The 22,905-nt window shown below is 45.5% G+C and overlaps 1 protein-coding gene across 1 annotated transcript in view; it reads right to left on the minus strand.

Annotated features, from left to right (window-relative positions):
• ASB11 (ankyrin repeat and SOCS box containing 11) overlaps window positions 1-22,301 on the minus strand; it is a 38,716-nt gene extending 16,415 nt beyond the window's left edge. Inside the window, exons 1-4 of the mRNA XM_075333119.1 lie at window positions 22,120-22,301; window positions 6,600-6,679; window positions 3,814-3,921; window positions 2,923-3,073 (exon numbers count right to left, since the gene is read on the minus strand). Coding sequence (XP_075189234.1) covers window positions 2,923-3,073; window positions 3,814-3,921; window positions 6,600-6,679; window positions 22,120-22,297 — 517 coding nt within the window. The 5' untranslated portion in view covers window positions 22,298-22,301. The remainder of the gene's footprint in view (window positions 1-2,922; window positions 3,074-3,813; window positions 3,922-6,599; window positions 6,680-22,119) is intronic.
• Between the last annotated feature and the right edge of the window lie 604 nt (window positions 22,302-22,905).

A 22,905-nucleotide genomic window follows, 5' to 3' on the forward strand; every position in this document is an offset into this window, starting at 1 on the left:
GTTTCCAAGTTTTTGAAAATGAAAAATGATAAGTGATCAACTGAGGAAGTCATCTGATTGTTTCTTAGGGCCAGCGCCTGCGGGCAAAGAGGGGCTCCTCTGGCCCATATCCAAGTCGGGGAGCGGGTTACCGGTGGGAACCCATCGCAACCAACTGAAGTACTAGGTGCAGGGAAAGAGACAGTCACCGTTAACTACCGGGGAAAAGCAACAGCAACCGTCCGTGGGAACCGTCTTTCCAGCCGTGTGTTTTACCGAGAACTGTGTCAACGTCTCAGGCTGAGTGAGTACCACCGTGCCGTATGGCACAGCACTGCCCCCGCGACCCTGCACCTCACCAGGCCCCGCACCCGGCCTGCCATCCACCCCTACCCCATCACCGGGCCCCGGGACAACCAACCCCCTACCCACGGAGGGGAGAAATAACAACAAAGCTGCTCCCTGTCACCGCTCCCGGGATCCCCATACAGAGCAGCGGTGGTGTCCACACAATCACCACAACCGTGGGTGGCGTCACGGACAATAAATCCCCAAAACCAAACCCCTTTTCACTCACCGGCGAGGAGCGCCGCTCGAGTCCCCGGGATCCGGCCTATCGCTCGAGCCACCGAGCAGCAGAGGCCGCAGCAGCAGCGGCAGCCGGACCCGAGCAGTGGGAGAGCGCAGCGTCCCCTCCTCCGCCCGCGACACTCTCCATCAATGGAAATCTTCAAGCGGAAACTGGATAAACATATAGCTGGGATGATTTAGGAAAACCTGCACTCGCAAGGGGTTGGAACCGATGGCCCGTGAGGTCCCTTTCAACTCTACCATTCTATGATTCTATGAAATGTATTTGATTTTGACAACACTACATGTACAGACTTTTTAAACAACCAAGGAATGAGCGATTAGTGGTTTCAAACATTGTTGCTGAGGATCTGATAGTAAGTACTATCCTCCCTGTTCTTGCATTTTCATGTCCAAGGCAGCAATGTTCGCTGTAAACATAAATGTTGCTATTATGGGTGTTCACATTTACTAATTGTGCCACCAATAATAGTTGATCAGTTTATTTTTTGCATTCTGCCTCCATGTAGGATGATGTGTTATGTTGTAGTGACATCTACAGTTTCTACTGTGTCCTTACACAGTGTGGCAAACATTTCTTTTAGGCCTTGTTCAAACCGGCAAATAATACGGAGGAGTTTAATGTGAGAAAATCTGGCATAGCATTTCGGCCAATGTTAATCAATGTTGCAGGTCAGGTCTGCGTATTTTTTTGTCATGCCAATTTGGCATGAGCAAAGAATCGCTGCTACGATTGGAATCGAGTCTCGGATTACATGTACCCTTACAAGTCTATGGGTGCATGTGAAACATCAAACTGCTATGATGTCATCCCACTGCAGTCCGATATATATATACACAGAGACAGACAATGGATGAGATTGAGAAATTAATCTCTCGATTATCTCCTTACCTGGGACCCGATCCTGACATGCGAGAAAATCTAATCGCTGTGAATAACACTCGGATACGCTCACAGCCGAGTTTGAGGCGAGTGTCATTAGCATATCACATCCGATGGGCTACGCTAGTGTGACCCAAGCTTTATTCTGTAGCTGAAATATGGAAAGTACACTTAAATATACTGTAATTTAAAGTGAACTTGACAGCTGATACATGCTGATCGATCGATGGTCAGCAGGTATCAGCCATCGGCTGTATGATTTCATCCAGGTGTGTTTGACTCTGAAACGCTGGGGTACTTCAGAGAAACACATACTTTAAAAGCCGCCATTGACTGAGCCATAAAGTCTAGTTGTAAAGGCAGGTCCCCTGGTGGCTTCTCCCCACCTGTCCAACTAGTTTCTACTGCGGCTCGGTCCTTGGTGGCCTTTAAAGTTGGCTTTCTCTGAAATGCTGCCGCATGTCACAGTCAAACATGACAGCCTGAGCTCATATAGCCAGAGCCTGTCACCAGTGAGTCACAGGTGAAAGGCAGTCCTGGGGTGTCCTGCTATAGAAGATCACAACATTTGGCTGTGTAATCTGCTCCCTGACCTTCTATTTTTCCTGCTTTATATATATGGTATCTTATGTCTCTCCTCTCCTTGGGGTTCATCCCTTTCCGTTTTGGATCCTGCAGAGTTCCTCACCCATTCAGTTGTTTCAATCAGCACTTCCACTTGTGTCCTTAAATTCCCTCATTTCCTTCTGGTCTGTGGCTGGTGATACCTCTAAATACCTACAGATCCTGAGTGCAAGCAGTCGGCTTGCAATCAACTGGAGTATCTGCATTGCATTTTGCAGTCCCTCTCCCTGTATCTTCATGGAGATAAGTTGTTTGTTATTTTCCCTTGTTTGTTATCCCGGTGTGTCCTTTAGCACCTAGTTGGGTAGACAAAGAACTCATCTCATCCACTTCCTACCTAGGACCCAGAGCAGGGTCAGCCTAGGGCCCAGGAATCCAGCTTGGCGCAAAGGTTTTGAGCCTACCTAGGACACTGAGGGACCCCAGGGCCCAGCAGTAGGCTTCTTCAGGGGTCATCATCTCCCCCTTCCCTAGACACAGGGTTTCCCTGTCCTTTTCCCGTTTGCTTGGTACTTCCCCATACCTCGCGTGAAGTATATAAAGGGACTGGAGTGGTGGTCAAGCATGTCAATGCCGATCCTTTCTAATGGTGAAAAAAGTGCGCTGTTCTGGACACCAATGGATAGACCCCCATGAATCTATAAGTTATCAACTATGTTGGAAAAAAAAAATAAGTTCCTCCACCAGAAATACAGGAATACCCACAGTGGGCACGGATTGTCATGAAATCACATCCACTTTGCTTGAACTGTTAAATACAGTAAATTGCATAACAAGCTACAGAAAAAAATGCAGTGATTACACTAAGTTTTCATTATCAATGTCTGAAAAGTGCAATATTTTACCTCTTACGACTGCTTCGTGGAGGGGGAAGGCGAGTTGAGTTTCCAGCTCTGGGTTGGCACCATGGTCCAGTAACATGCTAACACAGGCCACGCTTCCACTGCTGCAGGCGTTATACAGCGGAGTGATGCCATCAACCGTCACAATGTTTATCTAAAGAAGAACCAATATGGAATCAGAACTTATATGCTAGGCCTCTTTCACACTTCAGGTTATTTTTTTTTCCATATGACAAAATTACGGACAGATTTTCATCACTGTTTTGGATCAGATTTTCATCACTGTTTTGGATCAGATTTTCATCACTGTTTTGGATCAGATTTTCATCACTGTTTTGGATCAGATTTTCATCACTGTTTTGGATCAGATTTTCATCACTGTTTTGTCAGTGTCATTTTTTTTACCTTAAAACATTTTAAAAGTAATGTTCTAAGGACTGAAAAAAAACAAGAATAAAACACGTACATGAAACACGATGAATGAAACCTTAGCGCGCCCCTGGGCCATGTAATTAATTATGACTATATTTAAAGGGAAGGGTTCGCATACATCTGTGAAGAAATATGCCAAGTGCAATCCTATACAAAATTGGATTGCACTTGCACCAATGTTAAACAATATGGAATTGCTGATATTTTTTGGCTGTTTTTGGCTGAGGAAAAATGCAGACTTGCATAGCACTTGCATGACATATGGAATACCAAACGGATTTCACTCTTCCAATTTTTCTAGATGAAAATAGGACCGCTTTATTTATACGCAGATATGAGCGAATGCTAATAAAAATAGCTTTCCTGCTTTATATCAGCAGTCAGGCACTGACAGGACAATTGCTGCCGTCTAGTGGTCACTTTTGGTATTGCACACCGAGTTGATCGGATAGTCACACTCACACGAGCCCTATTCTCCAGTAAAACCTTTGCACAAGACACGTGACCTCCTAGGCAGGCTTCATGAAGAGGAGAAATCCTGTCTATTGTCAAAATGTTCACGTTAAATCCCTGCAAATGAAACAGAAAAATACTGTTACAAAAAACCAACTGGACCTTCTAAAATAGCACCAGCAGCAAGAGCAGATCTCATACTAGAGATAATTGTACTTTAGATCTCAGGTATGGCGATGGGAAATGATTCTGAGGGTTCTCGTTTTAATTCTTCAGAAAGCATGACAATCTGGGCAAAGGTCCGGGCAAAGGTCCGGGCAAAGGTCCAAGCAAAATGGTCCAGTTTGCTGCCCTAGTCTTGAATCCAATTACCCTCACTAAGATCGCATTCACAAGTCTGTATTTAAACACATACATGAAAAAAATGATACTGATGTCAGTGGTTATACATCCATGTGTCCCTCTTTACCATTTGCTGTCATCTGTTTTTTTCATGGATGGATCAATAAATAAATAAATGACAAAGCTTCTCCTATACTTTTCCATGATAAACATGTGCGGAACATGTATGAAGCTTGATGCCATCCGTGTGCTGTACATGTCTTTCATGGACCCTTACGGTATGTCATCAGTGTTTCTGATAAAAAACGGACATGTCTCCATCTGTTTTACACGGACACATGATCCGTGCAAAACCACAGATATAGCAATAGCACTAAAGACTATAAAAGGTACATGCTCCATCTGTGGAAAAAAAAACAAAACGGATGCAACATGTTTGTGCAACATGGACATCTAAATGAGGCCTAAGGCAAAGTTGCTTGTTTTGCCCTCCTTGGCCCTCACCATATGGGGCACATGCCCTTGTTGTCTCCTACATATGCGCTGATATGAGATCGGTTACAGTGTCAGAATCTGGGTCTATCAGAGGATCCACTGGTGCTTTGGGTGACACAGTCCAAACCTGGCACTAACCATACATAATTCGGTTTTAGGTAGAATACTTGAATAATGGAGCTGTGACACCCCTGGACTATCAGGTCGTCACAGGATATTGCACAATCTGCCCTCCAGTGCAGTATCCACCTCTCTCTTGGTTATGGGTCCCTAACCAGATGATGTTGCCTACATCAGCTAATCAAATCCTAGATACACCCTGCACCACACCCACCAGACACACCAGTGGATGGCTTGAGTGGAATAGAGTCTCCCACCTGGGGGATCAGGGAGGGGAGGTGAGGAGTGTAGTGAGTAGCGTTGAGAGGTTGGAGAGTAGCCCTCGAGCTGTGAGGAGTTCTGAGGAGGTCAGGAGCCGGGACTCCCAGAAGTAGACTGTCTAGGTGGCAGACGGTGGTCTGGGCCTAGAGGAGTGGGCCCCCGGTCGCAGGGGATCATGGCAAGGGGCTCGGATCTGTCGAGGAGGACAGCCGTCGGCCTTGCACCATCACCGGGTTGGGACTAAGGCACGACGGGGTACGTGGACCCTACGTCTTGGTTTATCATTTTCAGCTCAACATGCCTCTGACAATACAACCTCCCTATCCCCTGATAAATCGCTTTTGAGGAAACACGTCGGGAAGGAGGACGTTGAGTTTGTTGCCTTAGGGGTAGTGTGTGGTGTGTTAGTGAGTCGCCCCCCCCCCGATTATTGTAAGGTAACATATGGTTTCATTGGTGAATAGTGGGATAGACGGTGAGCATAGGTCCCACTACCACCAATGATTGCACTACTTGCACTTTTGAGCACTAGTTTCACAAAAACCGTTGTTTTTCCTCCCTGATTATATTCCAGTGTTTACTTGATCTGTGGATAATCTTAGTGTTTGCACGTAGCCACTTTAAAAAGAGTGTTAATTATAGGGCAAGAGTGCAATTTTGGGAGGACTATGGTTTTTTGCACAATGTCACTTTGATTCATTTGGATGTACATGTTTGAACCGGGAGGACCGTGAGGGAATTGGATATAACTCCTGTTGATATCTTGTATACATCCAATCTGTACGTTGTGTGTTTCTTTACCTTGTGGTATCACATGATTGGTCCTATTATTTTAAATAGCGAATTTAATAAAGGTTAAATTTTAAATACCAGTGCTTTACACACATACGTCGGGGAGTAGCTGCATGCAACCCGATAATTTACCCGAGGAGAACGGAGACTTCAAGATCCGTTCCCAACCGCTCCAAAATCGGGGCACTAGCACAATGAGAGGGATAGGACTTTCCACCCAAAAACGGCCCAGAAAATCCCTAGTGTGAGCCCTGAGAGCAGGCACCCACACTTAGCCACAGTGGCGAGCGGGACCCGGCAAGTTTCACACTACCGGGACCACCAGAGAAGTAAACTTAATGCCAGGAGGCAGGTCACGGATCACCAGGCAGCACCATTGGGGATGGGACCCGAACTAAGCTCTCCTCAGCGGCAGCGGTGTCCAGAGATTTGGTTTACTTGGTTGTCGGTGTCTGAATAATGGACTGAGTGAGTACAAGAGTGACCCCTGCATCCCATGGCCTATTCCCGCACACCGAGTCCCGGGACATTCTCCCTATCCGTGGAGGGTTCTAACACCTTGCTGCCCCGTTCCATCATCCCCGGGTACTCCCAACTGCAGCTGTGGTACTCCTAAGTACCACACACCACGGGTGGCGTCACAAACTCTATAATCCCTTGTAAATACCCCCTTCATTTGAGTGGCCGCACGAACCCCGGGTCCAGAGACCCTCGAGCCACTGAGAACCCAGATCCGAGCAGCTCGGCTGCTGCCACGGGGGTGGCACAGAGCAGTCATGCTATACCTGAGCAATCAGTGTTTTTACAGTCAGAAGTCTTCCATGAAACGCAGCATCATGTAGGGGAGATCTGTCGGCCCAAGAACCTGCAAAATAGAAACGTGATTGATTTTACAGTGAGAAAAGGTCCTTTAAGTCATTATTCACATAATCATTTATCAGAGTCTGAAACATCATGGTCTTGGTCAAAAGCTACTCAAGTATCCCACTCACCTTTACTCTTATTAAAGGGGTATTCTCATCACATAAAATTTGTGTTATCTACACAAGATATGCCATGAATGTATACTACGGTATATGTGGATCTTAACATCATCATGTGCTGCTGTCAGAGGAGTGTTTGTTGAAGTTCCCATACAGATGAATGGGAATTCTGACTATGGTTCTCCCCCCTAACTGTGGTGGGCAGGCCCGGACTGACCATAGGGCAATTTTGGCAAATGCCAGATGGGCCGGTCCCTGTAGTGGGCCAGTCCCTGTAGTGGGCCGCTGTATCTGCAGTCACCGCCGCCCTCCTCAGCAGTGTGTGCATGCCAGACACACTAGCTGCAGCAGGACCAGGAGGCAGTGCGCCGTGCTGTGCCGGCTCTGCTGTGTGGTAGTGTGCTCGGCCTGCACACACTGCAGAGAAGTGCGCCGGGACTGGGCCCCACCCCCGACATGCAGCAACGTGAAGAGATCAGCACCTTGCTGACGTCATCACAGTGCTGTGGGCGCCACACTGGATGCATCAGGCAGCGGTAAGCGATCAATGGAGGATCCGAAGAGACAGGTTTAATTAATGGGGATGAGTAGAGGGGCTGAGGACACATAACGGGGAACATTTGTGAAGGAACACAGCTTTGTGACAGGCAGGGGGGGTGTGCTGTATTCCGAGGGGGGGGCAGGAGTGTGCAGTGATGGGGTAGTGTAATTTGTGTGTGTGTGATGGGGGTGCATTGTATGTGTGTGTGTGTGTGTGTGTCTGGGGGGTGATGGGGGGTGCATTGTATTGTGTGTGGGGGAGGGGTAATGGAGGGTGCATTGTGTGTGTGTGTGTGTGTGTGTGTGTGTGTGTGTGTGTGCAGGAGTAATGGGGGTGCATTGTAGTGTGTGTGTGTGTGTGTGTGTCTGGGGGGTGATGGGGGGTGCATTGTATTGTGTGTGGGGGAGGGGTAATGGAGGGTGCATTGTGTGTGTGTGTGTGTGTGCAGGAGTAATGGGGGTGCATTGTAGTGTGTGTGTGTGTGTGTAGGGGTAATGGGGGTGCATTGTATTGTGTGTGTGGGGGGAGGGGTAATGCAGGGTGCATTGTATTGTGTGTGCGCGTGTGTGTGTGTAGGTGTAATGGGGGCGCATTGCATTGTGTGTGTGGAGGAGGGGTAATGGAGGATGCATTGTATTGTGTGTGTGTGTTTATAGGGGTAATGGGGGTGCATTGTATTGTGTGTATGTGTGCAGGTGGAGGGGTAATGGAGGGTGCATTGTAGTGTGTGTGTGTAGGGGTAATGGGGGTGCATTGTATTGTGTGTGTGTGTAGGGGTAATGGGGGTGCATTGTATTGTGTGTGGGGGGAGGGGTAATGGGGGTGCATTGTATTGTGTGGGGGGAATATATAAATAATAATAATAATAATAATAATAAAAAAAGGGGCAATATGGGGGGATATTATGGAGAGAGGCAGTGTGGGGGTATATTATAAATATAAAGAGAAGAGTTTGGAGGGGACATTATGGTGAGAAGCTGTGCATGGGGACATTATGGAAAGAGGCAGCGTGGGGGTATATTAAGGAGAGAGGCAATGTGGGAGGTATTTTGGATAAGGGCAGTGTGGGGGGATATTTTGTGAAGGAAGCACAGCAATTATTTATTCATGGGCACACCATGGGAGATATTTATATTTATGGGGCAGTATAATGATACTTTTATTTGTAAAGGTGCTGTGTGGGGAAGTGCTGCTGAAGAATAAATAGGGTGGTCTTCAGAGACAAGCAGTGGGCACGAAACCTCATCATGGCGTCTGTACTGCGTGGAGATAAAAAGGATGGGATCGACTCAGAAGATGTCACCTATAAAGGTACCTGGATGTAAATGATTATTTGTGATATTGCCTGTGTCTTATCAGTATTGTGGTTCCTGTAGGGTCTGCAGTCTGATAACAACTCCCAGCATCTCCTTACCATTGTTAAGGACAAGCTGGGAGTTGTGAATTCCGGCATCTTCCGAGCCTTCCCATTGATCTGCATTGTAAAATACATAACGTTTTCCGAGTGGAGAACACCAGAACACTGTGGTGGTCACTTCTTTTAATCACTTGGTGGTTTTATAAACCTGAAGTGGGTAAAAGATGCTCAAAAGCCTGAACCTGCGCACAGCGAGTAGATGCATATGGTCATTCGAGGATTTTTCATAGTAGTTTCCATGGTGCGATCTGCCCCCAAAAAATGTCATTGCATATTTCCTAAGTGGTTTGCACCCAAAGTTATCATCAGTGAAAACAACAGCTTCCCTGATCACCTACAGTGCTGGCTAAAAGTATTGGCACCCCTGCTATTCTGTCAGATAATACTCAGTTTCTTCTTGAAAATGATTGCAATCACAAATTCTTTGGTATTATTAACTTCATTTATTTTGCTTGCAATGAAAAAACACAAAAGAGAATGAAACAAAAATCAAATCATTGATCATTTCACACAAAACTCCAAAAATGGGCCAAACAAAAGTATTGGCACCCTTAGCCTAATACTTGGTTGCACAACCTTTAGCCAAAATAACTGCGAACAACCGCTTCCGGTAACCATCAATGAGTTTCTTACAACGCTCTCCTGGAATTTTAGACCATTCTTCTTTGGCAAACTGCTCCAGGTCCCTGAGATTTGAAGGGTGCCTTCTCCAAACTGCCATTTTGAGATCTCTCCACAGATGTTCTATGGGATTCAGGTCTGGACTCATTGCTGGCCACTTTAGTAGTCTCCAGTGCTTTCTCTCAAACCATTTTCTAGTGCTTTTTGAAGTGTGTTTTGGGTCATTGTCCTGCTGGAAGACCCATGACCTCTGAGGGAGACCCAGCTTTCCCACACTGGGCCCTACATTATGCTGTAAAATTTGTTGGTGGTCTTCAGACTTCATAATGCCATGCACACGGTCAAGCAGTCCAGTGCTAGAAGCAGCAAACCAACCCCAAAACATCAGGGAACCTCCGCCATGTTTGACTGTAGGGACCGTGTTCTTTTCTTTGATGCCTCTTTTTTTCCCTGTAAACTCTATGTTGATGGCTTTTCCCAAAAAGCTCTACTTTTGTCTCATCTGACTAGAGAACATTCTTCCAAAACGTTTTAGGCTTTCTCAGGTAAGTTTTGGCTAACTGCAGCCTGGCTTTTTTATGTCTCGGGGTAAGAAATGGGGTCTTCCTGGGTATCATACTATACAGTCCCTTTTCATTCAGACGCTGACGGATAGTACGGGTTGACACTGTTGTACCCTCGGACTGCAGGGCATCTTGAACTTGATTGGATGTTAGTCGAGGTTCTTTATCCACCATCCGCACAACTGCCAACACCTCTGAGGTGCCACAGGTAAGTTACAGGTGCTGTTAATTACACAAATTAGAGAAGCATCACATGATTTTTCAAACAGTGCCAATACTTTTGTCCACCCCCTTTTTTATGTTTGGTGTGGAATTATATCCAATTTGGCTTTTTGACATATTTTTTTTTTCTTCATTGAAGACAAATTAAATGAAGATAATAATACCAAAGAATTTGTGATTGCAATCATTTTCAAGAAGAAACTGAGTATTATCTGACAGAATTGCAGGGGTGCCAATACTATTGGCCAGCACTGTATCTGTAGAATAGGTCATCAATATTAGTTCAGGGGAATGTGATTTTGTATCCCTGGCCATCAGCTATATGACCTCAGCATTATATGGAGAGCAGCATCCTCTTCATTATCTGCGAGACCCAGCTCTGTCGGGAAAATAGCGGCTTCACCAGGTCCTGCTACTAAGAGCAATAAATAGGCCTGAGCTGTAATACTGGACGCAGCCGTCACTACATTTAATATGGTCGTGTTACACAATCTACAAGTGCACAAAGATAATACACATTCACCATGCAAAAAGTGGGCCTGTGCACCCCCAAATGCCAGGGCTGAATTTTAGTCCCAGTCCGGCCCTTCTCAAAGAAACTGGCATGCTACTAGAAATCCATCAGCTGCCTGTATATAATCACATCTGCAGTCTGAGCTGGTCTGTAGTCTCTCAGGCCTGATGGTCGGACAGTATCAGAGACCAGGACGCATGAGATAGAGGTGTCAGGTTTCGAAAAATCCTGGTCACCCGGCTGCAGTTTGTTTTAATAACAAAAACAAACAAAAAACTGTGCTTTACTCACCCTCCCCAGGTCCTGCATTGAGTATCCACTGCTGCTCACGATGTATATTATTGTCTGCATTACTGACATCCAGTAAGGCAGGACTTGGTCCATAGGCCTAGAGGGAGGCCACCATGACAGGGTTGGACAGGAATGAAAGATTTAAATAATACAGGGCTTGGAGTTTTGTTTTTTTTAAGTATAGGGGAATTTTCAAATAATGCAGGGTTTAGGGGTTTGCTAGGATTAGGGGAAGGAGGAAACTAAAACAAAGGTGGAGAGATCCTGAGGAGGTGAAGTAGGGGATTAGGGGTATAAACAGGGGAAGGCATTAGTGCAGGGCAGCCATTTTAGGGGTCCAATGATTAAACTATTTTTTCCTGTGTGTGTGTGTGTACATGTGTGTATATGTGTGTGTGTGCGCGTGTGTGTGTGTGTGTGTGTATTATATATTTTTTTTATTATAGAGTTAATATTGGGGGTGCCTGATAGATGCCACTCCATTACTAACCTCTGTTCTTGGTGCCAGCTGACATCAAGTCTAAAAAAGATTGCCACAGCACCAGAGCAATCAGGAAGAGACAGGCAACGTGCTAGAATTGGCATATCTAATGGATGTGCCAATTCTGGGTTAGCTGTAGGCTGTTTTTTTAGGCTGGGAAGGGGCGAAAATCCATGGACCTTCCCAGCGTGATAATACCAGCACCCAGCTGTCTGCTTTACCTTGGCTGCTTATAAAAAATAAGGGGGACCGCAACACTTAATTTTTTTTTTAATTATTTATTATAACAAAAGGTTAAAAACACCCTACAGGGTCTCATGAAAGGCATTAGCGAGTGCAGGTGTACAACATACAATGTACTGCAATAGCAATATATGCATATGCCTGCTCTAATCTAAGCTCTCCCTCCTACATCAACTCTCCCTGAACTGCTTCCACAGGACAGTGTGCTGAGCAAAGGGTCCCTGGATCTCATATAAGACCTGATGACGTGATGCGGCCAGCCAATCACAGTAATGCCAGCCAGTGGACAACATGGCTACAGCATTACCGTGTATGGCAAGCAATCTATACATGTTTCTTGGCTGTTCAATAGGCACAAAACAAGCAGGGTGGAGACTAGAGCATGGCGCATGAGCACCCGCATTACTCAATCGAGTAAAATGAGCGTGCCCGAACACCACGATGTTCGATCGAGTATTGAGCAGTGGCGAGGACGCTAGGCCATCACTAGTCCTCTGATAAAAACAGTTATATGCAATTTCTTGTATAATATACTGTATGTATTTGTTTGAAAAACATGCTTATAGGTATATGGCTATATTATTATTATTATTTATTATTATTATAGCGCCATTTATTACATGGTGCTTTACATTATATCACACATTCTTGTTTTTATATTTAGTCATCAATTATTATATCTATCTGTACACAGGATCTTGAAATAGACCTCAATGGTCGAAACGCTGAATTAATGTATCTACAGTGGGTGCGGAAAGTATTCAGACACCTTTACATTTTTCACTCTTTGTTTCATTGCAGCCATTTGGTAAATTCAATAAAGTTTTTTTTCTCATTAATGTACACTCCGCACCCCATCTTGACAGAAAAAAAAAATCATTAATGTAGAAATTTTTGCAAATTTTTTAAACAAGAAAAACTGAAATATCACATGGTCATAAGTATTCAGACCCTGTGCTCAGTATTGAGAAGAAGCACCTTTTGAGCTAGTACAGCCATGAGTCTTCTTGGGAATGATGTTTTTCACACCTGGATTTGGGGATCCTCTGCCATTCTTCCTTGCAGATCCTCTCCAGTTCCATCAGGTTGGATGGTGAACGTTGGTGGACAGCCATTTTCAGGTCTCTTCAGAGATGGATGGTCAGTAGGATCAACCACCCCTAAGCCCTCTGTATTGGCATACAGGTCACACAAAGTTGAATAAAGTGATACATTGATATCTACAATTGGAGGTCTTACTAAAAAAAAATTCACATTTTTCTAAATATCTAAATTAGCTGTTAAGATTATTGGGCCGGACACAGAACTCCGAGAATCTGCCTCCAAAGCTTGTTTTAAATGAAAGTGGGCATTACCAGTGTGAGACATGTAATGACTGACAGTCTGTTCTGCTGATCTTAATGCAGAGCTGTGTGTGATTATAACTAACACAGTACAGAAGAGCTGAACTTTTTCACATTACAAATACATTTGCATCTGCAATTGTCCTCTCATAGTGCTTCAGCTTCCATCTCACAGACAATATCAGGGGACGGTGGTGTGAGGGGGCAGGACAGCAGAGCTACCAACACTGTAAAAGGAATTAGTAATGCTATAAGGTTCAACTCTGCTGTACTGTGTTGGTTTTAATCAGGCAGAGCTCTACAGTAGGGTTGGCAGTGCTAACAGAGGACAACTGTAGAGGCTCTGCTGTGCTGCCCCCCCCCCCAGACATTGGCTGCCTGTAAAGTGGAAGCTGAAGCATTATGCTATGAGAGGACTGCAGCTCCAAATGTGGTTGTAATGAGACAAAGTTCACTTCCTCTGTATTGTGTTGTAAACAGGCACAGCTCTGAAGTGAGATCATGAAAGCAGAATGTCAGTTATTACATGTGTCATGCCAATATGTGTCTCACACTGGTGATGTTCCCTTTCATTAATAAAACGTTCTGGAGACAAATTCTCAGGGAAATCTATGAATGGCGCATAGATTTTAGCAGCATATACAGTATATATCGTTGATTACTGTGGAATAAGGCTATGTCCCCACGGGGATATGTCCTGCGGATATATCAGCAGGACATTCCACAGGAGCTCCCAGAAAACCGCAGCACAACTTTGTCTGTTTCCATGCTGCGGTTGTATTGTGGAATGTCGTGCGGATATGCTGCGGGCATTCTGCATTGAGGATACAGTACCATGGCTTCGGCACTACATCCTCAATGCAGAACAAGTGCTGGAGTGTTGGGGGAGTTCATACTTACCTCCATCACGCAGCACTTCACTTTCCGGCCGTGTCTGTCTTTACTTTGCAGGAGAAGGTGGGCGGGCCTGAACTAGCTCTGGCTGTCACATGACCCGAGCTCGTGCAGGCCCCACCCACCTCCTCCTGCAAAGTGGTCCTGGCTCCACCGTGCTCCTCTGCACCGGATGATGTGACTCTGGTGTCTTCTATCAAGGCAGGTAAGTATGGAACTCTGCAGAGAAATCCGCAGGAATAATTCACATGCTGCAGATTTTTCCGCAGGGAAATTCGCAATATTTCCGCTGCGGAAAAAAACGCAGCATGGGCATAGCACACCCCAAATGCCATAGAAATGGCTGGGGACTAGCTGTACTGCGGATTTTTGAAAAATCTGCGGAATTTCCGCGAAAAAGCGTGGCAAATTCCGCAAATTTTCCGCAGAGTGGGCATATAGCCTAAGACATGAAATTACAGATATCAAGATATCACTTCATTCACCTTCCTGTGATATACATGCCCTTATAGACAGCTTATGAGGGTTGATCCTACTGACATTCCTTCCCTTTAAAAGATTAGTCAAATTAATTTAGAGGTACATTCCTTAGAATTAATTTAGCACATCTCCCTGATGTGCACAATGCCAGTATCAAAGAGGACCACCCACCAGGATTGTCATATATGAACTAAAGCCAGTGCTATACTGGCGCTATCTGCTGATTCTAAACAAACCTTTAGTTGTGAGATTGGATGTACAGTTTCTGAAATACAGGAAAGTAAAGTTTCTGAAATGCACTGTTACTGGATTGATGGCAGCTACAGAACATCTAATAGATGAGTCGGGTTTTGCTAGTTATTCCCACCTCAGTCTGCCTGCATGTCCTATCTCCCCCCTCTGCTTCCTCCCCCTGTAATAACAGAGAAAGGGGGAGGAAGGACAGACAGGCAGACAGGGGCGGGAATAAAATAGCAAAACCCGACTCGCCTATTAGATATTCTGTAGCTGCTATCAATCAAATAGCAGTGCATTTCACAAACTTTACTTGCCTGTATTTCAGAACATATACATCCGATCTCACAACTAAGGTATGTATAGAATCAGCATGATAGCACCAGTATGGTTTTGTTTTTATAGGAAAATCCTGGTGGTTGGTCCTCTTTAATGAATAGAAGCTAATATGCTATCTGTCTGGACCCACCGCTAGAGGGAGTAAAGGGTTATTCCCATGTCAGCCATTCATGTGCTATGTTGTTTCCAGTAACTTCCATGGACGTTTATAGGAGTAACAGGAAGCATGTAGCACACTGTGCACTTTGTGTAATATCTATGTACTATCATGAAGATTACAGAAATGGCATAATACAGCCTGCTAGACAGTTTCTGTAGTCATGACCTAATGTGGTTAGTGACTAGTCCATAGAGATATTTCTATTTTAGGAAAAAAAAAACCTAGATCATAATAAACCTAATGTGAAAAGTGATGATAATGTATGTAAAGCGCTGCGGAATATGATGGCGCTATATACATACAGCATAGTAAATAACCTTTTTAAGCAGATCAGTCAACCGATTTCACAAAACAAACTACTTAAATGTATTAAATAGATCTTAGATCTGATAAAGCTGCAGACATGTTCATACTCCATGTCAGGATGGCTGTATAATTTCTTTTCAAAGTCTACACGCAATCTCTGCCCTAGTGTGATTGGCAGCCCCTCAGAGACCCTCCTCCCTGCTGAGATCTCACACTGCTCAGCATAAGCTGCAGCTGTCAGTCAGGCTGGCTTTTATAGGTGGATGATTTGTGAACACTGGTGAGCTATGAAGCACAAAATAGCCATCACCGTTGTAAAGATATATAAAGAATTTAAATTTGGACGTAAACATTACATAATAAAAAGATAGAAATTCACCATATGGAGGAAGCCATACACTAATTACTAATGCTAAAATTGCTGCTTTTTGCTCTTCTCATCTTCCTCCAAAAAAATTAAAAAAGGTACCTAAAAGTCACATCTACATCAAAATGGGAACAATAAAAATTACATGATGAAGCTCAGGGCACCTTATTAAAAAATAAAGTATATTAGCGGGAACCATTATGTGGCAATCAATCATAGGGAACTTATTTTCGCTGTTACATAAGCCCTGAAGAGTCAGTAGATTCGAGAAATCATTCAGTTGTTAGCTCCGTTTTGTTCAGAGTTATTAGAACGTTGACGCTTCTCACCCAAATTTCTTCTCGTCCCGTCCAGTGACATACGAGTACATACTATCTGATCTAGATGTAAATATAGACATACCTCCCTGGAAGGTGTGACAGATGTGGTCACCATAAAGGGCACTTCTTAGTTCCCAGGGTAAACAGCTTCCAAATAATTCATGTCTTTGTGAGGCCTCTGTGCTTACATGGAGAGCCAGTTTGGAGCGTACAGAGAAAAGACTAAAAGCTGCTGGAGAGTTAGGGTACTTTCACACTTGCGTTATTTTCCTTCCGTTACAATCCGCCCTTTTGGGAAACAGCGGAATCCGTTAACGGATTCCGCTGTTTCCCATAGACTTGTATGGTTGACGGATTGTACCAAAAGGAGCTGCGTTGCTTCCGCTGGGCGACGCTCCGTTGCTTCCGCCCAGCGGGAGGAACGCAGCATGTAACGTTATTTTGAGCAGCGGAATCCTCTGGATTTCACTGCGCATGCTCTTTTTTTTTTTTTTTTTTTTTTTTTTTTTTAAATCAAACTTTATTTTGGCTCGCGGTGGCCGAACGTTCAGCTGAGCGCCCGGCCGTCGGCAAGCGACAGCGCTCAGCTGAATGACCGGCCACCAGCATGCCCGGCCGCCGGCAAGTCACAGCGCTCAGCTGAGCGCCCGCCCGCCGGCATGCCCGGGCGCCGGCAAGTGACAGCGATCAGCTGATCACCCGGCGGCCGGCTGCAGGGAGCGATCAGCTGATCACCCGGCGGCCGGGAGCGATCAGCTGATCGCTCCCTGCAGCCGGCTGCCGGGTGATCAGCTGATCACCCGGCGGCCGGGAGCGATCAGCTGATCACCCGGCAGCCGGCTGCAGGGAGCGATCAGCTGATCACCCGGCAGCCGGGAGCGATCAGCTGATCACCCGGCGGCCGGGAGCGATCAGCTGATCACCCGGCAGCCGGCTGCAGGGAGCGATCAGCTGATCACCCGGCAGCCGGGAGCGATCAGCTGATCACCCGGCGGGCGGGAGCGATCAGCTGATCACCCGGCGGCCGGCTACTGGGAGCAATCAGCTGATCACCCAGCGGCCGGCTGCAGGGAACGATCAGCTGATCGTTCACTATAGTCTGCCGCTGGTAAAACCGGGAAAAAAAAAAAAAAATCAAAACGAATTGCGTTGTTTTGCAGCATCCGTTGCATCCGTTGTGTCACTATATGCAACACATCCGTTGCATCCGTTACACAACGCAATGCAACGGATACCGTTCAACGCAAGTGTGAAAGTAGCCTTAGAATGACAGAAAACATCACGTGGAATAATGGTGACCGCCTCCCAGCAGAACCAGTATCAAATGGCATCGATGACCAGAAGCTGCATACTTAAAAGGGCCATTAAAGTCCGCAGCCTATAATACTATCCCTCTGTACACTTTCATATATAGGAGGCTATACCTGCAGTATTAGATATAAAGTTGTGTCTATGGCAGCAGAGATACTTCTAAAGTGTACTGGATATAGCAGAAGATCACAAGTGGTAGAGGAAGCTGCAATCAACCACATGACGCTTCTAACAAGGGGTTAACAGGGCGTTTTTAGTGAACCTGTCAGGTCCAATATGGACCCAGAAGCACGAGCAGTTCTAGATGTGTGGTGCCCCTGACCTGGTCAGGCGCCACTGAGTACTGCACCCATGCTGGGACAGTACTTCCAGGTAATCCTGAAGGCCAGAATAGGGTGTGTACGCACAGACACATAGCAACCAGGTCTCCCACACCTTAGAGGTGACCATTGGGCAGACCCAAGAGGGGGCTTGCCTCCACATCTCATCTAGGGGTGTAGGGGAGAGGCTGGAAGCTAGGTTGCAGTGGCTGTCAGGAAAGTAGGAGGAGCTAGCCAGTCTGGTAGTGAGAAGCGCAAAAGGTGGAAAGAAGAAGAGGGACCTGCGCTGACACGCTAGTCAGACCCTGCACATGAAGTAGCCGTTAGCGGGGGAGAACGGTTACCAGCAAGTCAGTCAGAAAGACGCTGAAAAAGTCAGCTGGTCGAGTACGGAGACTCCTGGTGACTAGGCATGTACGGGGGAACAGGTCCCTAGAGTACACGTCCATTTATTTGAGCTACTAAACCTGCCGGTGAGGGGAACTACAAGTCCCACACCAACCAACTAGAGTTCGAGCCTCAGCAGCAACGAGGGGGCCCATAAGGAGGATCGAGCCTGGAGCCATCTTCCTTGGTCCACGCTGCCAGCAAACGGGCCAAAAAGGGGAGAAAAGGCAGTAGTGACTTCCCTGGATGAATCCCACGGTACTTCAAGTCAGGGGTTATCCGAAACAAGAAGTGCTAGGAAGGCAAGTTAACGGTTACCCTTAGACTGGCCTAAAGGATATCTGGTTTCTCCTGGTTTAATCTTAGCATCACCCAGGTTACCTCACGATAACAACTGAAAGTGAGTAAAACAAGTTGAAAGACATCTTGGACTGAGACTGAGTTATTCTGGGACCTGTTGTTCTACACACCCGAGCCCCTGGGGCCAGCCTCACTCACGGGAGGCCACACCACCCAACTGCAGACTCCATCAGCCCCAGACGCTCGTTAAACCTGCAGTGGTGGTCACCCATATGCCTGACCGCAAACCGTGAGTGGTGTCATGACTCCCATGTAAATAAACCTGACATACCTGTGGCCAGAGATATCAAAGTGAAGACCCTGTGGCGTCCCCTAAGGTGGAGTGGTGTCCCTGGGGCGACAGCTGCAGGTGGGCGACACAGATGCATATTGCTAATCCCTGCCTAACCGTCCCTGTATACACTAGCATAGATAGAGATCTATAGAAAAAGTATTGCTAAAGATCATTTGTGATATGCAAATAAGTGCAGGGACTAGTCACAAGGGCGTTATTTCCCCTGACTAGTCCACCCTCTTAGCACACCCACAGGGGCGTGCTAACATGCTATTCAATGCCCATTGCCCAGCGTCATTAGCGGTATAGACGCACGTACCTGTGTCCGTTGCACCGCTTCAGACGCTGGGCTTAGGGTCAGAGCGCATGATCAGAAGTCCCAGCACTTCCAGTCATGCACACTGTTAAGCCAGGTGTACTTTTACTAACTTCAGAGAGGTCTAGTGCGCATGATTAGAAGTCTGGGGACTACTGATCATGTGCACTGAGCCTAAGCCCAGCATCTTAGGCGATGACAACGGACACAGGTACACGCGTCACTGCCGATGATGCTGGGCAATGGGGATTGAATAGCATGTTAGCATGTTACCACACCCACAGGGGCATGCTAAGAGGGCGGACTAGTCGGGGGAACTAACGCCCTTGTGACTAGTCTCTGCGCTTATTAGCATATCGTAAAGGATCTTTAAAAATACTTTTTCTAAAGATCCCTTTATCTATGCTAGTGTATACAGGGACGGTTAGGCAGGGATTAACAATATGCACCCAGAACTGCTCATGGCTCTCGGTGCATATTGGACCTGACAGGTTCCCTTTAAGAAAATGGGACCTAATGCTTTCAACATAGTAAAAATGTAAGGACTTTGCAGTATAATGACCCTGTAAAATATCCTGCATTCAAATTTGTCCGTTTTCTGTTCCTCACTGTTCACGCACTGCACATAGAGACATCTGTGTAATATTGCACCATGCACCGGTCACCACAGCCACACACTTTCTTCCTTATTTTCTCTATAGTCCATAGCGCAGTCTTTGTGTTCTGTATGGTGCCCGAAATGAATGCAAGGCAATTGAAAGAAAAATCGGAAACTACATTATTAATTTCCCCATACATACTAGACTAAAATTGATCGAACCCATTCATGTTTGTGAAAATGGACAAAAGTGTATGGGGGACATCCAAACTTTTTACACACAGATGATGTTTGAGCAAAAATGGATCCAGCTTGAGTTTGAGTTTGGCAACGGCTCTCTCATGGAGAACACTGGGGACCTTGGCCGAGTGTTCCTGCGTATGGGGGGAGGGGTCTATAAAATACAATAAAAAGTGAAAAAAAAGTTTCAAAAAATATAACAAAATAAATAAACACTAAAACTTCAAATCATGGCCTTCCGTTAGGGGATTGGTGGTGGCGGGCTAGTTTTTTTGCTTAGGGTTATTGTGGTGCTACCAGCGAGAGTACCGAGGGAGGTGTGTGTGTGTGTGTGTATATATTATATATATATATATATATATATATATATATGTATATATATATATATAGATATATATAGATATATATAGAAATATATATAGTATATTATATTTTCCATCACAGATTCTGCTGATGGAAAATATAATATACTATATATATCTATATATACACTTTACCCTCGCTGTGAGACCTTCAATATTCGGCATAATAGCAGAGCAGCAGCCTTATTTACTTATTGTCAGGCATTTCCTTAATTGACCCGATTATAGGGGGTGCTACGGTACAAAGTAGCATTTCATGACACCTGTTTTTGCTATTACAAAGAAGCAGAAGACAGACAGGAATGACATAATTTACAGTGTAAGGCCCTGTGCACATGCTGCGGATTTACCGCGGATTTTGCCACAGATTTGCAGCAGAAAATGTGTCTAACATTGCTGCAGTCATTCCCCAGCAAATCCTAGGGGTTTTAAAAAATACTGTGCGCACACTGCGTTTTTTTATACCCACGGTTTTACCCGCGGATTTTCCGCTGCGGAGTTAATGAGCATGTCACTTCTTTTCCGCAGGTACCTGCGGTTTTTGCCATAGATAATGGTAAAAATCCGCGGGGACCAACTTGCAGAAAATCCACGGCAAATCCGCGGCAAAACCACATGCGGATTTCGTTGCGGTTTTGATGCAATTCTTTAAGAGGGTTTGGATTTTTCTTAAGAAAAAGGGACTTTCTGGTGCGCACATAGCCTAAAGGGTGCTTTACACGCTGCGACATCGCTAGCCGATGCTAGCGATGGCGAGCGTGATAGTACCCGCCCCTATTGTTATGCCGATATTTTGTGATTGCTGCCGCAGCGAACATTATCGCTACGGCAGCGTCACATGCACTTACCTGGCCGTCGTCGTCGCTGTGACTGCCGAACAATCTCTCCCTCAAGGGGGAGGGACGTTCGGCATCACAGCGACGTCACTGCGACGTCACTAAGCGGCCGGCCAATCAAAGTGGAGGGGCGGAGATGAGCGGGACGAACATCCCGCCCACCTCCTTCCTTCCTCATTGCTGGCGTGTGGCAGGTAAGGAGAGGTTCCTCGTTCCTGCGGCGTCACACGTAGCGATGTGTGCTGCCGCAGGAACGAGGAAAAACTTCGCCCACGCGACAGCAGCGATATTTGAGAATGGACCCCCATGTCAACGAGGAGCGATTTGGTACGTTTTTGCAACGATCCAAAATCTCTCCTAGGAGTCACACACAACGAGATCGCTACAGCGGCCGGATGTGCGTCACAAAATCTGTGACCCCAACGAGATCGCTACAGCGTGTAAAGCCCGTTTAAGACTATGTTTTGTTTAAAGTCTGTTACCGTGGAAACAAAGAATTGCATAATGGTTTTAAAAGCATAATTTGGGAAACTCCTACATCTTTCAGTTTAGATGCAGGAGCGCAATCCGTGCAGTTTGTAAGCATTTTAGGAACAATTGCTTAGAACAATAAGGGTTCCTAATGTGTCTTATTCTGTGTTATTGTTTGTTATTTATGCTATGTTTATTTATTACAGTATATTTGTCTTTCGGCCTCATCCACACAACCGTGACGAGATTAACAAAAACATTCAATCAGATCACACAGGATGTGACGTCCTAGTAAACAAGAAACTGGCACCGGCTGTAACTACTGCAGATATTACTGCCACGACCAGACTGAATCCTGATAATAATCACCACTTCCCAATAATATGCAGGGAGTAAATATATAATAATGTCATAAACAAAAGTTATGATATTTATGTAACATTAGTCCAATGTATATGACGTTCACATCGGAGTTAGCCGATAAGAGGATACAAGACACATGGCTACATACCTTGTGATATCCCATAGATCTCCTCTGCGATTCGGGCAGCTTCTTTGCGATTCCCTCGCACAATGTAAAAATGAGTTAGCAGAGCCAATGACACTTTGATCAAAAGTTTAAAGCAGAAAAGGGCAAATATGGCCACATAAATATTACTAAAGGCGAGTAGGATAGAACTACTCTCCATTGTAGCACTCTCCAGCTCTGAAGCTTTCGCTGTAGCAGTCTATTTTTGGCCGCCCTGAAATCTATTTTAGAAGTTTCCACTGCTGGTCGGCGGCTTCAGAGAACAAATCTCTTTATCAAGTGAAACCAAAACAGCACAGACATGTAATAGAAATACTGTATACGCAGAGTGTTTCTGTGTGAGAGATAAATCTGTATATCTAAAATATATAAAAAAAAAAAACACAAAAAATAAAACTCCCAAAAGGACAAAAGTATTGGGACACCTTCACACTACCCCTACAGGAGCTTTTATAACATCACATTTTACATCCATGGGTATTAATGTGGAGTAAGTCCCTTTACAAGATTAACAGCTCTCTCTTTTTTGGAGAAGCCTTTCGACAAGATTTTGGAGGGGAACTTTTGTCCATTCACCCAAAAAAGCATTTGTGAGGTCAGAGGAGAGGGCCGGGATCACCGCTTCCATTCTAGATCATCCCAATGGTGTTACATGAGGTTGCCCAATCACATTTTGAGAAGGGCTTTTTATACTTTTTACTGACGTGCCTCAGTTCTGCCTATATTTCTGGATGGATGATTGTCTGGAGCCACAGCTTCTCAGTTAAA

This window comes from Anomaloglossus baeobatrachus, chromosome 2 (assembly GCF_048569485.1).
Source record: "Anomaloglossus baeobatrachus isolate aAnoBae1 chromosome 2, aAnoBae1.hap1, whole genome shotgun sequence".
Taxonomy (NCBI): domain Eukaryota; kingdom Metazoa; phylum Chordata; class Amphibia; order Anura; family Aromobatidae; genus Anomaloglossus; species Anomaloglossus baeobatrachus.